General features: G+C 43.0%; 1 protein-coding gene across 5 annotated transcripts in view; it reads left to right on the top strand.

Moving 5' to 3' along the window:
• The window catches only part of cacnb4a (calcium channel, voltage-dependent, beta 4a subunit), a 315,102-nt gene that overhangs the window by 211,572 nt on the left and 86,503 nt on the right, over positions 1-17,027 (top strand). For all 5 annotated transcript variants that reach the window (XM_048535245.2, XM_048535244.2, XM_048535246.2 and 2 more), the window contains 3 exons: positions 5,288-5,407; positions 6,918-7,040; positions 14,305-14,441. In XM_048535245.2, coding sequence (XP_048391202.1) covers positions 5,288-5,407; positions 6,918-7,040; positions 14,305-14,441 — 380 coding nt within the window. The remainder of the gene's footprint in view (positions 1-5,287; positions 5,408-6,917; positions 7,041-14,304; positions 14,442-17,027) is intronic.

Genomic DNA, 17,027 nt, shown 5'->3' with positions numbered 1-17,027 from the left:
TAATTCCCGCCTCCATAGTGAGTTCTTATTAGCAGAAGAACAAAAACCACAAATTCAACAAAAAGTCCAAAAAGCCACAGGAATGATGATGGACCATTTGAAATGGAGCTGAGGTTCTTCTGTAGAAACTGGATTTTTGAAATTCAAAAGAAATTTTAAAAAATTCTGGAAATACTGAACAGGGCAGGCAGCATCTGTGGAGGGTTAATTGAATCGATCCTTTTTTACCAGAATGTTTCTGCAATTGTCCTACTTTCACTCGACCCTTTTACAAAGAACAAAGAAAATTACACCACAGGAACAGGCCCTTTGGCCCTCCAAGCCTGCGCCAATTGAGATCCCCTGTCTAAACATGTCATCTATTTTCTAATGGTCTGTATCCCTTTGCTCCCTGCCCATCCATGTACTTGTCCTGAAACACCTTACAAGACACTATCGTGTCTGTGTCTACCACCTCTGCTGGCAACACGTTCCAGGCACCCACCACCCTCTGCGTAAAGAACTTTCCACGCATATCTCCCTTAAACTTTCCTCCTGTCACTTTGAACTCATGACCCCTCGTAATTGAGTCCCCCACTTAGGGAAAAAGCTTCTTGCTGTCCACCTTGTCTATACCCCTCATGATTTTGTAGACCTCAATCAGGTCCCCCTTTAATTTCTGCTTTTCTAATGAAAATAATCCTCATCTACACAACCTCTCTTCATAGCTAGCTCCCTCCATACCAGGCAACATCCTGGTGAACCTACTCTGCACCCTCTCCAAAGCATCCACATCCTTTTGGTAATGTGGCGACCAGAACTGTATGCAGTACTCTAAATGTGGCCGAACCAAAGTCTTATACAACTGCAACATGACCTGCCAACTCTTGTACTCAATACTCCGTCTGATGAATGAAAGCATGCCGTATGCCTTCTTGACCACTCTATTGACCTGTGTTGCCACCTTCAGGGAACAATGGACCTGAACACCCAGATCTCTCCGTGCATCAATTTTCCCCAGGGCTTTTCCATTTACTGTATAGTTCGCTCTTGAAGTAGATCTTCCAAAATGCATCACCTCGCATTTGCCCGGATTGCACTCCATCTGCCATTTATCTGCCCAACTCTCCAATCTATCTATATTCTGCTGTAATGTCTGACAGTCCCCTTCACTATCTGCTACTCCACCAATCTTAGTGTCATCTGCAAACTTGCTGATCAGACCATCTATACCTTCCTCCAGATCATTTACGTATATCACAAACAACAGTGGTCCCAGCACAGATCCCCGTGGAACACCACTGGTTACAGGTCTTCAATCTGAGAAACCCCCTTCCACTACTACTACTCTGTCTCCTGTTGCCTAGTCAGTTTTTTATCCATCTAGCTAGCACACCCTGGACCCGATGTGACTTCACTTTCTCCATCAGCCTGCCATGGGGAACCTTATCAAACGCCTTACTGAAGTCCATGTATATGACATCTACAGCCTTTGCCTCATCAATCAACTTTGTCACGTCCTCAAAGAATTCTGTTAAGATGGTAAGACGTGACCTTCCCTGTACAAAACCATGTTGCCTATCACTGATAAGCCCATTTTCTTCCAAATGGGAATAGATCCTATCCCACAGTATCTTCTCCAGCAGCTTCCCTACCACCGACGTCAGGCTCACCGGTCAATAATTACCTGGATTATCTCTGCTACCCTTCTTAAACAAGGGGCCAAAATTAGCAAGTCTCCAGTCCTCCAGGACCTCACCCATGTCTAAGGATACTGCAAAGATATCTGTTAGGGCACCGGCTATTTCCTCACTTGCTTCCCTCAGCAACCTGGGATAGATCCCATCCGGACCTGGGGACTTGTTCACCTTAATGCCTCATAGGATACCCAACACTTCCTCCTTCCTTATGTCAACTTGACCTAGAGTAATCAAACATCTATCCCTAACCTCAACATCCGTCATGTCCCTTTCCTTAGTGAATACCGATGCAAAATATTTGTTAAGAATGTCACCCATTTTCTCTGACTCGATGCATAACTTTCCTTCTTTGTCCTTAAGTGGGCCAATCCTTTCTCTAGTTACCCTCTTGCTCTTTATATATGACTAAAAGGCATCCTTATCTTGCTCGATCACTTCTTTCGTCATTTAATCACCACTACTATCCATTCTTTAGCAATAAACAACTGCACCTCCCAGTCGCGAACCATTTCAGCTCCCCCTTCCACTTCTTCGACAACATGTCCATCCTGGGTCTCCTGCAGTGCCACAATGATGCCACCCGAAGGTTGCAGGAACAGCAACTCATATTCCCCTTGGTAACCCTGCAGCCCAATGGTAGCAATGTGGACTTCACAAGCTTCAAAATCTCCCCTCCCCCACTGCATCCCAAAACCAGCCCAGCTCCTCCCTGCCTCCCTAACCTGTTCTTGCTCTCACCTATCCCCTACTCCCACCTCAAGCTGCACCCCATTTCCTACCTACTAATCTCATCCCGCCCCCTTGACCTGTCCGTTCTCCCTGGACTGACCTATCCCCTCCCTACCTCCCCACCTGCACTCACCTTTATTGGCTCGATCCCCGCCTCTTTACCCAGTCTGTCTCCTCCCCACCTATCTTCTCCCCTATCCATCTTCTATCCGCCTCCCCCTCTCTCCCTGCTTATTTCAGAACCCCCTTGCCCTCCCCCATTTCTGAAGGGTCAAGGCCCGAAACAACAGTCTTCCTGCTCCTATGATGCTCTTTGGCCTGCTGTGTTCATCGAGCTCTACACCTTGTTGACTGGATTTCCCATTTTGTAACCCCTTGTAGTTTGAATAAAGTATTCCAGAAAATTCTGTTCTTAAAGTTAACAAAGGCACTTATCAGGGAAATGCTCATCAACATTTTTGTGAGCTCTAGCCCTGAGTGGCTTGTGGCTTATTTGGTAGCACCCTTGTCCCTAAAATATCAGTTTTGGTTTCAAGTCCCCCTTGAGGGCATAAGCACAGAACCCAAGGCTCACACTCCAGCACTCCACTGAGGGAGTGCTGCATTGTTGGAGGTGATGTCTTCTGGATGAGTTGTTAAATTTTGGGATCCATCTATATCACACACTGATGTAAAAGAACCTATGGCAGTAATTTGAATAAGTGTTGTAAGCACTGGCATCGCAGAAAAACATATTATTTGCTCATCATCACTTAGCAGTTTGTGGGAGCTTGCCAATGATGTGCTGGTTAGGCTGGATTGGCCATGCAAAATTGCCCATAGTGACAAGGGATGTCGAGATAAGTGGATTATAGGGGATGGGTCTGGTTGGGATGCTGTGATGGTTGGTGTGGACTTGTTGGGCCAAAAGGCCTGTTTCCACGATGTAGTGATCCTACGATCTATGATTACAGAGGTAATTGTATTTTATCAGTCTGCCATGGGGATACATCAGGAAGAGTGTTATTATAAATCTAACCCAAAGCCTGTACAGCTTTCCCCCTTCCAGGCCGTAACTTTAAATTCCAAAAACTTGACCTGGTCAGATTTCTGTTGCCTGCATTCTAATTTATAAGTCCAGTTCAAACATTGCTTTTTCACTCACTGAATTACATCAGCAATACCTTGAATTTAAAGTTCTCATTCATGTGTACAAATCACTTCAAGGCCTCAAACCTCCCTATCTCTGTAACATACTTCACCCCTTCGAACCTATCTGCATTCCTTCAATTCTAACCTTTGAAGTACTGTCACCTTTCATCACCTGACCATTAGTGGTCCTCTCTGGAACTGTGTAGGTACTATTTGTTGGAATTCACTCTTTAAACCTCTCCAAATCTCCACTTCTCTTTTTGATTCTCTTTAAGATGCTACCTATAACCTACCTCTGTGACCAAGCTTTTGGTCATCTGCTATAATACCTGCTGTTGTGATTTGGAGTCCCAATTAACTTTATTTGCGGCAGAGCGTCTTGAAACGTTTCATTATTTCTAGGTAGCATACAAATGTTAGTTGTTTTGACTACCTTTTTAATGCAGAATCTTTTTATACAGACTGAGCTACTGGATAATAATCAAATAGTCATTTAGTACTACCAAGCTTGTTTTGCTGAGAAAAGCTAGTTAACTGACAAGCTTTGTTTAAACTAAACCAGGAAGATTGACTGTAATTTGTAAAGGTATTGCCCTGAGAAATGAACCGGATAATGGTTGTCGCCTGTCAATTATCATCTGTCTGGTGCATTCTCCATGACAATGCTGCTAACAATCAGAGTTCACTAGTTAAACCAATTGGCACTGTCCTGTCGTGCAGTATAAAAAGACAGTTTTCTCTTTATAGTGGCATTTCTTGTGAATTGTGCGGTTGAATGCAAGACACAAAGCTTTGACAAAATGAAACTTTTGCCAGCAGTATTCAACCATAATAATTAGTTACATTCTTAATCGTGTACTATTTTCAAGAAAGATAAGTTGTTGTTTCATTTGGAAAAACAACAACCATTGTTCTAGTGACGTAATAATAATTAAAACAGCAGAAACAAATGATGGATTTTCAGAGATAGTAAGAACTGCTGATGCTGGACTCAGAGATAACACAGCATGGAGTTGGAGAAGCACAGCAAGCCAGGCAGCATCAGAGGAACAGGAAAGCTGATGTTTCGGGTCAAGACCCGTCTTCAGAAACAAATTATTTTCTGATCAGTCAACTTTCCTGCTCCTCTGATGCTGCCTGGCTTGCTATGTTCTTCCAGCTCCACAGTGTGTTATAAATGATGGATTTTGATCTGATTAACAGCCGTTCGTTTTAGCACAATAATGATTTGACAATTTTTTTTCAGGAAATGGTGTATTCAAACAGGTATACATTGCACGTAAATTCTTTGCAAGTTGTTGGGGATATATTTTTAAATGTATTCTCGTAACTCTGATGACATTCTCAATAGATAATAGCCTTGTTCATCCTGGGATTTATTGCTAAATGCACATGGACGGGTCAGTGATTTAACTCGCAAAGATCCAATAATTTCCTGTAATAATTTGCCATTTCTTCTATGTCTCTGATTAATCAACATTCTTCCATCACCTTATTCCTCTCCCTGTATTAGGATCTCGGTCATCATTGAAAGTAATAAAATTCTACTTTATATCTACCTTTAAAACAGTGGGGACATGCTGTAGGTAGAAGTCTTTTAAATGCCATATTTAATTTGTATAATCTTAATATAACCTCAGCTATCCTTGCCTTCAAATGTCTCTGTTTTAAATCATGCTACATAGTCACTCCCTTTTTGAATTGCTTGCGTTCTCAATTGACTTTTGGCCCATTCATTTCTATTGCAGGGTTCAGCAGATTCTTGCACTAGCAGACCATCAGACTCTGATGTTTCCCTGGAGGAGGATCGTGATGGGGTTCGTCGTGAATCAGAACAACAAGCAGCAGTACAACTCGAAAGAGCCAAGGTAAGGGGGATACTAATTATGTCAGAGACCAAACTGCTTTGACCAAGTACAGGGACAAGAAGAAATGGGTCCAGTATGATTTTACTTAAAATAATTCAAACACATGTTATCCTGAGACATAAGTTAAAACCGAAAGAACTGCGGATGTTGTAAATCAGGAACAAAAACAAAGTTGCTGGAAAAGCTCAGCAGGCCTGGCAGCATCTGTGAAGGAAAAAAAAACTTCTTAAGTTTCAGGTCTGGTGACCCTTCCTCAGAACTGCAAAAGTTCTGAGGACGGGTCATCAGACCCAAAATGTCAACTCTGCGTTTTTCTTCATGGATGCTGCCAGACCTGTTGAGCTTTTCCAGCAACTTTGTTTTTGTTAACCTTAGACATGGTCCTTGAACCTCTGACAAAAAAACAAATGTACATGAGGTCAAAATTTAACAAGATGACCTTTACTGGTTTTTCTGCTCACTGGTAACAAACTGGTATAAATTGAGCCAATCATTGACAACTGGGCCTGTGTGAGGCAAAGTGATCATCCAGAATTGGCAGCTTCTCCAACAAATCACCTTCACAGCATGACGGATAGACCATCATGCCTAAACCTTCTATTTTCCCTGTGGGAGGAAAGGTGGAGCCTGGTTAAGGTTGACAGAGCGGTGGAGATATTGATGGAGAGGATAGTTGAGAGGGAGAACCAGCCATAGGGGAAACATTAGGCAGGGTTCCAGAAGTGGGAAAAGTGCATTTGAGGGAGGCACTTCTTCCTTTTCACCCAAGGCCTAAGCGAGGTGATCACCTGGGATTCATAGCTGGTTCAAAGTTTATCGTGCAAGCCTCAACATTGAGACCAAATATGAAATGGCCTGTAATTGGTCAATAATTGTCCTCAGAACGTTTCAGTTAGAGTGAATGAGTTGTATAATTTCCTTAGTAGCCTTCCCGCTATCATTGACCTTTATAGTCCTGAGTAAATTTGCAGACCGGTCGAGGTGAACCATAACGTTGGCCATCTGGGGAATTGTATAGCACTGGACACTGGTGGAGACCAGCAAAATTCTGCCTTATCACATTGTTGGAGAGCAAATTGTGCAACAACTTCCAGTTAATCGCCCGTGGAAGTCAGGAGGATTCTGTGCAAATTGTCCTATGCCTCCAGACGCTTTGCTATACTGATATATTACCATGAAATTCACTGCTAAATGAGAAAGTACCTGAGTAAATTGTGCTACTTATAAAACTGATACCTAGTGAAATCCCATAAAATGTTATCACTAGCCATTATGGTGATACTAAATCCTCAGTGATGTAGTTAAGACCTATCTTCTGCTGAAGGCACACACTGGCACTGAAAATGGAAGTTCACAATGGAGTTTTTTTACCTTCAGATTCAAGTTCCTGTTGATGATTATACAACCCAAATGTTTAGTGTTACTAAATAAACCAAAACCACCCTGAACTCATTCTAAAGTTCTCATGTAAATGTGCCCTAAGTCTTACTTGGTGTGTTTGATTTTTCAGACCAAACCAGTCGCATTTGCTGTAAGAACAAATGTCACTTACTGTGGCGCTCTGGATGAAGATGTACCAGTTCCAGGAACTGCCATCTCCTTTGATGCCAAAGACTTTCTACATATTAAAGAAGTAAGTTTCAGACTCACTAATGCTAAGAATTTATAACCGTTTGGCACTTGCTCACAGTGGGAGTATGTTTTGATATGGCTTTTTAACTTAATCACAACACTGGCATCCTTCTTCTGAGTTTATGAGCCAATCAGGGAGTGCGAGTAGAACAAAAGCATGCCCATGTCAGTTGAATAACCCATATCTAAAGACCTGAAAAGGTGCAGAAAGACTCTACTGCACATTTTGGAATCAAGTTTGAGTAAACATAAGTACAGAGGGGCCACATGGACAGGAGCCCACCCTGATTCAATGGGACATTACCAGGAGATTAAAACCAATGGCTCTGAGGGTCCACAGAGAAATTGTGTTCACTGCAGTTGAGAGAAAGGGATCAGTCTCTCAAACAGAATAAGGTGTGGAGCTGGAGGAACACAGCAGGCCAGTCAGCATCAGAGGAGCAGGAAAGCTGACGTTTCGGGTCGGGACCCCTCTTTGGAAATGTTTCTGTAGAAGGGTCCAGACCTGAAACGTCAGCTTTCCTGTTCCTCTGCTGCTGCCTGGCCTGCTGTGTTCCTCCAGCTCTACACCTTGTTATCTCAGACTCCAGCATCGGCAGTTCCTACTATCTCTCAAACAGAATCGTGTGGCTTCGAGTTGGTGACAAAGTGAGGGACTGAGAGCGTGGCATCTCACAACGGGATGGAATAAAAGGGACAGTGACCACCATAAGTGCCGTGGCATATTCAAATGCCAAGCCATGCACTCTGACTTGTCAGCATTTGTATGCCCAGCACTTCTCATCCCAACAACCCTTGCAGCTCCACTCATTCTTCTCATAAAGCATATTCCCACATCCTTAACCTGAGCAGTCTACATGGAGAAATACCCTCATTTTATTGCCCATCCATCATGTTGTCATTTCATCCTTTCCACAGTCCACTTCTGACTCTTCTCCCATGGAGCTTGAGAGGAGAGACAGTGCAGAAATCCAGGCAGTAGCAAAGAACTACAGTTGTCACACCTCCCCCAATGATATAGTTACGTTGATCCCAGGAGACAGGGAGGAGAAGGAGACCTTGGGCTGGGCAGGATGGCAGATTTCCTGAACATTGGAGATGGATAGATGTAGCTCCTCCAGGTACTGGCTATCAAAGTTACATCCGACCACTGCCACTTGGAATATCTCAGCCACACGTGTCAAATTGGCACCACCATTACCAAAATACGGGAAATTTCAGAGTATTGACTTGGAAACATTCCACAAGATGAATTTTATGGGGTTTAAATGGTTGGAATATACTCTGTCATAGGAGGTCCAAGGTAGAACTGCATTTGCTAATCCTGTGATGCAGTGATGGCTGATGGCAGGGACTTGCAGACCAAAGCCAAGAAAATGCAAATAGTGTCCAAAATATTGGAAATTGTCAGCAAAGCGCTTTCTTTATTCATTCTTGGGATGAGGGCCCCGCTAACTAGGCAGCATTTATTGCCCATCCGTAATTGCCCAGAGGGCAGTTTAGAGTCAACCACATTGCTGTGGGTCTGGAGGCACATGTAGGCCATACCAGGTAAGAATGGCAGTTTCCTTCCCTAAAGGAAATTATTGAACTAGATGGGTTTTTCCCGAAAATGGATTCATAGTCATCGTTAGACAATTAATCCCAGAGATTTTTATTGAATTCAGATTCCACCATCTGCCATGGCAGGAGTTGAACCCAGGTCCCCAGAATGTTGTCGGGGCCTCTAGATTAACAGTCCAACTGATAATACCATCAGGCCATCATCTCCCTTCCTTTCTATGCAAGACCATGTAATGAAACAATATATGAGTCAGGAACAGGGATAAGTTATTCAACCACTTGACCCTGCTCTGCCATTTGACAAGATTGTGTCTGATGTAATTATGTCCTCAACTCCACATTCTCAACTACCCTGATCAGCTTTGAATCCCTTGATATCTAAATAATCCACCAACTCTGCCTTAAAGGTACTCAATGACACCATCTCCTCTGCTCTCTAAGGAACAAAGTTCCTCAGAGCCATGGTTCTCTGAATATGTCTCTTTATCTTCATTGTAAAAGGGAGATCAAATATTTTTACCTGAGTCTCCAAGTTCTGGTGGGTCCCCAGTAAGGTGAAACATCCTTTCAACTTCCATCTTCTGTGTTTCAATAAGGTCACCGCTCATGCTCTAAACCCCAATGGATGCAAACCCTGACTGTCTCAGCCCATCATTCAAGATGACTTCAATCCTACCCACTCCAGGGATGTAATTGTCTCGTTTCGGTACTTCAGTGCGTCCGGCCAATTCTCACTCCCACCAGTTCCCACTGTTCTCACCTCCTTGACCATGATAAGTTTCAGAGAGTACAGGAGCACTGGGCACTGGCAGCTAAAGACAGAATTCAGGGTTCAATCTGTTTTCAATTGCTTCTTCACATATTTATCTCTCAGACTTGGCAACCTCAAGGGGAGCTTCTGCGTATTTTTGAAACACACCAGTTTAGTGTGTAAGTGGTCGAGATCATTTTAGGTTTCTGACATGCCAGCATTTACTGCTGTCATTTCACCCATCTCCTCGGCACACTGGCACCTGTGCCCACCCTGACAGGTTAAAATTTAGCCCTCTCTGGCTATCTGAGCTCCATTATTGCCAATCACCAGATAATTTCAATTATCATTGATTAATGAAAATGTCATACATTCTTAAGCCACTTGGGGAATAGGATCAGTGACTGAGTGATTAAAATTAATGGACTTTGTGCTGCTGTTATTGCTGAAATGTAATTTTGAGGAGCACCCTTTCAAGTGGCAAGGAGCCAGTGTCCCCAATCTCAGTAAGACACATAGAAGAGGATAATAGAAAGAATAACAAGGAAAAGAGTAGGATAAAATGTCAGCACAACATCACGGTCCAAAGGGCGTGTACTGTGCTGTACTGTTCTCTGTAAAGCATAATGCTGAGCCATAAAGGAGCAGTGAAGAACTTGTTCCACCCTGTCGTCTATCTGATGGACTAGTTTTGTGACATAGACAGGATTTGTGACACTTCTGACCCCAAACCTATGGTGTTTGAGTTGACCATTCTTCTCCATTGTGACTATTTCTACAATTCTAATGCTTTAAACTTCAGACACTTACCCGTGAGTTTAAATCCACTTCCAGCACGAATTGTGCATTACAGAGTGGAATTTAGTCTTCCCACTTGCTGAGTCCTTCATTGCCCCATCTGGGGAAGGCCCAGAAGATTTAAATATCAGCAAGGCACTTGAACTGGCCAGCACTGAGCTCTCCTGAGATTCAGGATCTAGGACCAAAGAAGGACCTAAGCCACAAGTGAATAAGGGTGGGATGGGAGACATGAAGGGGAATAGATTGTGTTGGGAGTCGGAGAGCTAGGGATTTGAAAGAATTTTTTTGTCCCCTAAGTGTGGGTATCATTGTCTCCCTATTGTGCCTTCTGGACATCAGGTATCTAGGTCAGGCATTGCATGTTATTGAACAAAGGGTCTCCCCGTGGCCCTGAAAGCCAAACAGATTTGTCTGTCGATCTCCCCACATGCTCAGTCTCCTACCCACGAATGGAGTTTGAATATCAGTGGCAGAACAAGACCCTTAAGGTGGAGGCAAAGGGATCTCCACACCACGTCCTCCCGCCCAATCAAATACCTTCCATTACCTCTAATTTTACTTCTGGATGGAACTCTGAATTGTGTCCATTGTCTCTCCCCTTTCCTCACCATGGTGTCATTGCCTGAGGGTTGTTTCACACTACTTGAGGAACTATATTTAGTCACTGACAGGCAGAATGAGTTTATTGGTGGTGCATACTTTTACCTCCTCCATTTTATGACATGGGCTACATACAGTGACTAATAGACACAAGTTACGGCTACTCACCCAGCATCACATTTATAGACAGACCCACAGTAAGGATGATTCAAAAACAATAACAGAGACATGGGTTTCTCATGGGCAGGAATGGTTGCTGGATGTTCCAGCGTTTAGAACATTTAAAAAGAATAGGGAGGGGGGAAAAAGAGGAGGGGGTGTAGCACTACTAATCAGAGAGGGTATCACAGCTACAGAAGCTTCCATTGTCGAGGAAGATCTGCCTACTGAGTCAGTATGGGTGGAAATTAGGAACAGCAAGGGAGTAGTCACCTTGTTAGGGGTTTACTACAGGCCCCCCAATAGCAGCAGGGAGATTGAAGAAAGCATAGGTCGACAGATTTTGGAAAAGTGTGCACGCAGTAGGGTTGTTGTAATGGGTGACTTTAACTTTCCCAATATTGATTGCAACCTCCTTCGAGCAGAAGATTTGAATGGAGCTGTTTTTGTAAGGTGTGTTCAGGAGGGTTTCCTAACGCAGTACGTTGACAGGCCGACGAGGGGAGAGGCCATTCTAGACTTGGTGCTCGGAAATGAGCCGGGGAAGGTATCAGATCTTGTGGGAGAGCATTTTGGTGATAGTGACCATAACTGCCTCACATTCTACATAGCTATGGAGAAGGAGAGGATTAGGCAAAATGGGAGGATATTTAATTGGGGAAGAGGAAACTATGATGCGATTAGACATGAGTTAGGAAGCATGGACTGAGAGCAATTGTTCCATGGTAAGGGCACTATAGACATGTGGAGACAGTTTAAGGAACAGTTGTTGCGAGTGATGAATAAATATGTCCCTCTGAGACAGGCAAGAAGGGGTAAGATAAAGAAACCTTGGATGACGAGAGCGGTGGAGCTTCTTGTGAAAAGGAAGAAGGTAGCTTCCATAAGGTGGAGGAAGCTAGGGTCAAGTTCAGCTAGAGAGGATTACACGCAGGCAAGGAAGGAGCTCAAAAATGGACTGAGGCGAGCCAGAAGGGGCCACGAGAAAGGCTTGGCAGAAGGAATCCGGGAAAACACAAAGGCATTTTACACTTACGTGAGGAATAAGAGAATGGTCAAAGAAAGAGTAGGGCCGATCAGGGATAGCATAGGGAACTTGTGTGTGGAGTCTGAGGAGGTAGGGGAAGCCCTAAATGAGTTTTTTGCTTCTGTCTTTACGAAAGAAACGAATTTGGTAGTGAATGAAACCTTTGAAGAGCAGGTGTGCATGCTGGAATGGATAGAGATAGAGGAAGCTGATGTGCTGAAAATTTTGTCAAACATTAAGATTGACAAGTCGCCAGGTCCGGACCAGATTTGTCCTCGGCTGCTTTGGGAAGCGAGAAATGCAATTGCTTCGCCACTTGCGAAGATCTTTGCATCCTCGCTCTCCACTGGAGTCGTACCTGAGGACTGGAGAGAGGCAAATGTAATTCCTCTCTTCAAGAAAGGAAATAGGGAAATCCCCGGCAATTACAGACCAGTAAGTCTCACGTCTGTCGTCTGCAAGGTGTTAGAAAGGATTCTGAGGGATAGGATTTATGACCATCTGGAAGAGCATGGCTTGATCAAATGCAGTCAACACGGCTTTGTGAGGGGCAGGTCATACCTCACAAACCTTATCGAGTTCTTTGAGGATGTGACTAGAAAAGTTGATGAGGGTCGAGCTGTGGATGTGGTGTATATGGACTTTAGTAAGGCATTTGATAAGGTTCCCCATGGTAGGCTCATTCAGAAGGTCAGGAGGAATGGGATACAGGGGAACTTAGCTGCCTGGATACAGAATTGGCTGGCCAACAGAAGACAGCGAGTGGTAGTAGAAGGAAAATATTCTGCCTGGAAGTCAGTGGTGAGTGGGGTTTCACAGGGCTCTGTCCTTGGGCCTCTACTGTTTGTAATTTTTATTAATGACTTGGATGAGGGGATTGAAGGATGGGTCAGCAAGTTTGCAGATGACACAAAGGTCGGAGGTGTCGTTGACAGTATACAGGGCTGTTGTAGGCTGTAGCGGGACATTGACAGGATGCAGAGATGGGCTGAGAGGTGGCAGATGGAGTTCAACCTGGATAAATGCGAGGTGATGCATTTTGGAAGGTCGAATTTGAAAGCTGAGTACAGGATTAAGGATCGGATTCTTGGCAGTGTGGAGGAACAGAGGGATCTTGGTGTGCAGATACATAGATCCCTTAAAATGGCCACCCAAGTGGACAGGGTTGTTAAGAAGGCATATGGTGTTTTGGCTTTCATTAACAGGGGGATTGAGTTTAAGAGTCGTGAGATCTTGTTGCAGCTGTATAAAACTTTGGTTAGACCACACTTGGAATACTGCGTCCAGTTCTGGTCGCCCTCTTATAGGAAAGATGTGGATGCTTTGGAGAGGGTTCAGAGGAGGTTTACCAGGATGCTGCCTGGACTGGAGGGCTTATCTTATGAAGAGAGGTTGACTGAGCTCGGACTTTTTTCATTGGAGAAAAGGAGGAGGAGAGGGGACCTAATTGAGGTATACAAGATAATGAGAGGCATAGATAGAATTGATAGGCAGAGACTATTTCCCAGAGCAGAAATGGCTAACACGAGGGGTCATAGTTTTAAGCTGGTTGGAGGAAAGTATCGAGGGGATGTCAGAGGCACGTTCTTTACACAGAGAGTTGTGAGAGCATGGAATGCGTTGCCAGCAGCAGTTGTGGAAGCAAGGTCATTGGGGTCATTTAAGAGACTGCTGGACATGTATATGGTCACAGAAATTTGAGGGTGCGTACATGAGGATCAATGGTCGGCACAACATCATGGGCTGAAGGGCCTGTTCTGTGCTGTACTGTTCTATGTTCTAATAAGACTTTTTAGCAGGATCTTCAGTGTATTGTATTTGAGAAGGGGCTGAGAAGAAGGTTTCTATAGAGTAGTGCTCAAAAGGAAATAGCCTTTTTATTCCTAATGTTTCATCACTTCCTCTACTCTCTGCCTTCTCAGTGTAACTGGTACAGGAAGTGCCAAATTTTGGAAATGTATTCAAATAAATTTAGTAACACTTATCTTGTGGTAAGATAGGTTTAGAAATAAAGTGTCCACTCTCATGATGATTGCATGACCTTATTCCTTACCAGTTGCAAACACATCTTAAATTTATTCAGTTAGCCAAGTTACATTTCAATTTTTCCCAGTGCTACGTAGTACATTGTGCTGGCCCATGACATTTTAATATCAGAGTGTCTTGTCACAAGCTTAAATCTGAATTCTGAAACAAAATGGTGTATTTCTTCATTTATGTTTTTGTGTTGTATGTAAAGCATACTTGGTATTCATAAAGAGCAGTGTCGCAGGAGAATTCATGTAATTGGAATGATATGATTCAGTTTTACTTCACTGCCTTTACTGATGACTATTGTATCATATTTTGGAATTGTTTCAACAGAAATACAACAATGACTGGTGGATAGGGCGACTGGTGAAAGAAGGCTGTGAAATTGGATTCATCCCAAGCCCCCTCAAACTCGAGAACATTCGAATACAGCGGGAGCAGAAATCTCGACAGGGCCGTTTTTACAGTGGGTAAGGACCTGAATATTGGATCAGAATTAGTGTGCAGTGGGCTAAATAAAAAAAACACTTTGGGAGGAGAGATGGGAAAGGAGAACTTAGGTTTTCTCTGTGTGTTACTTGTCAAGCAATCACAAAAACATCGGCCTCTAAAAAAGACCCATAGCCTTTTTGTGTAAGCACCAACCTACAGTATTATGTTGGGTCCCTGTGGAGGGGCTGAGGCTCAAAATGTTCCCTCTTCCTGTTAGGAATTCTGGTCAGATAGTAACTGCAGCTCCATCTTGTGGTCAGCAGAGGAACTTTACAACATTTGTGAATAGTGAAGATGAAGTGAGTGTGAAGAAGCTACCACAGTCTTACCAGATCATAGGGCTGCTCTACCATAAGAGGACAACTGGTAGAACATTAACCCGGAGGGTCACCATGCTTTAGAAGAGGTTAAAAAGGAAATTCCTTCATAAATGTGTAACGACTCATTTAGGAAAATATTATTACATATGATACTATTTTGTAAACTGTTAAATTATGAATTTCCTTGTGAAGGCCCTTACAAGTAGTCACTGTAATTTCTCTTTAAATTCAGTCATGGGATGTGGGTGTCACTGACCAGGCCAATAATTATTACCCATCCCCCAGAGGACAGTTAAGAGTTAACCACATTGCTGTGGGTCAAGAGTCACATGTAGGCCAGACCAGGTAAGGATGGAAATTCCCTTCCCTAAAAGATATTTGTAAACAATATGGGCTTTTCCAATAATCAACAAATGTTTCATGGTCATCATTAGACACCTAATTCCAGATATTTACTGAGTTCACATTTATCATGTGGCATGGCAGGACTTGAACACGAGTTACCAGGATCTCTGGTTCTGTGCAAGAAGAGCTGTGGAAATGTAAAGAACCTATAAATGGATACATCAGGTTGCCATTGCTCTATGCTTTTGGATGGTTTGCTCTAGGTGGAAGCTCCTTCTGCATCAAATGTTACCGAGGCAGAGTGAAACCAAGAAGGGTTGGAGTTTTGCATGCTGGCAAATTTTAATCTTTTCTTTGGGTAACGTTGGGCAGCTGATGCATTGTTAGAAATGAAGCATGTTATGAGAGACTTACACAGGGACCAGCGCAGTATTGGCCATACTTACTTTCCTCCCTCGTACATTACAATGTTGATTTTACATAAACATCAAAAAGGGAATAATTTTAATTTTCTGAAGAAGGGTCCCAACCCGAAACATCAAGCTATCCTGCTCCTCTGATGCTGCTTGGCTCACTGTGTTCATCCAGCTTCACTCCATGTTATCTCAGGTTCTCCAACATCGGCAGTTCCTACTATCTCTGTGATAATTTTAATATGATTGGCTTTACTGCTTTCAGCTTTGGCTATTTAGTACGCCCTGCTGAATTTGTATTGTAACATTCCTAAGCAAAGAATACACCAGTGATTTGGCGTTCAGTGCTTACACGTAGGGAATAATGAAAAGAAAACTGTTTTAGACCAATAGAATATTTAATCAGGTGTTGACATGCATATATTCTAAAAGAATTAACATTTTACTTCTGGGGGTGAGTTTCTTTGTGGTTATATCACTGGAGTAGTAATCCAGACGCCAAACCCAATGATTGAGGTTAAGCACTAAAAATCTGGAATTGAAAGCTGGTCTCAGTGAGAGGCACCATGAAACTGTCACTAATTGTTGTAAAAACAAATCTGTTTCACTAATGTCATTTAGGGAAGTAAATCTGTTGTCTTTTCGTGGTTTAGCCTACATGTGAACTGTGATGTACAGTGATATGGTTGGCACGTAATCGCTCTTTGAAACTAGGCTAGCAAGCTACCCAGTTCAGGGGCAGTTAGTGATAAGCTACACATTATGGCCTTGACAGTGATGCACTTGAAAGAACAATAAAAATCCAGAACAATCCTAAAAAGAAGCCAAAACACCCATCTCCCCACGGTAATAAATCCTTTAAGAATTTCAGAACCTGGATCCATGAGTTTGCCAAAAACTAATCTTGGGAGATGCACTCAATGTGTTCTACGTTTCAATGGAATCCATCCGATAGTTTTTGAGATGCATTGTTTATATGTATTTTTTCCATTGGTATAAGAAAACAGATTGGCAAATGGGATGAAAACATTACCTCTGTACACCTTGAGTGATGGAGATAATAACAATCCTAGCTGAAGTTACAACATTCTTGGAAATTTGACGAGGAAGAGTTAAGGCAGTTTTCTAAATTGCACAAGAGCATTGAGATGAGGTTATTGACTGAAAATCACTCTTATGTATCTCTTCCGTGTTTTTCTAGGCAGTATGTAAGATATTGTATTTATGCCTTGGCTGTTCTGTAGTATTGATCAAGGTGTTGTATATAACTGTTGCACCCTGACATTGCCCTGGTAACGATGGTGGTAATGGATTATCCATTTAACCTCTTTCATTTGGTTGTTATATCTGAGACTTTGCATGGACTAAAAATGTTTAAACAAAGACAGATGCTGACCTGAAATGGTTGCCTGATCCCTGGTCATAGTTGGGGGCAGGTCCAGGGGATCAATATTTTTTAAAAAGCCTTCTGCTCTGAAATTATCAC

This window comes from Stegostoma tigrinum, chromosome 7 (genome assembly GCF_030684315.1).
Source record: "Stegostoma tigrinum isolate sSteTig4 chromosome 7, sSteTig4.hap1, whole genome shotgun sequence".
Lineage (NCBI taxonomy): Eukaryota > Metazoa > Chordata > Chondrichthyes > Orectolobiformes > Stegostomatidae > Stegostoma > Stegostoma tigrinum.
The sequence above is the reverse complement of the archived record's forward strand: the minus strand, read 5'-3'. Positions and strand labels throughout refer to the sequence as shown.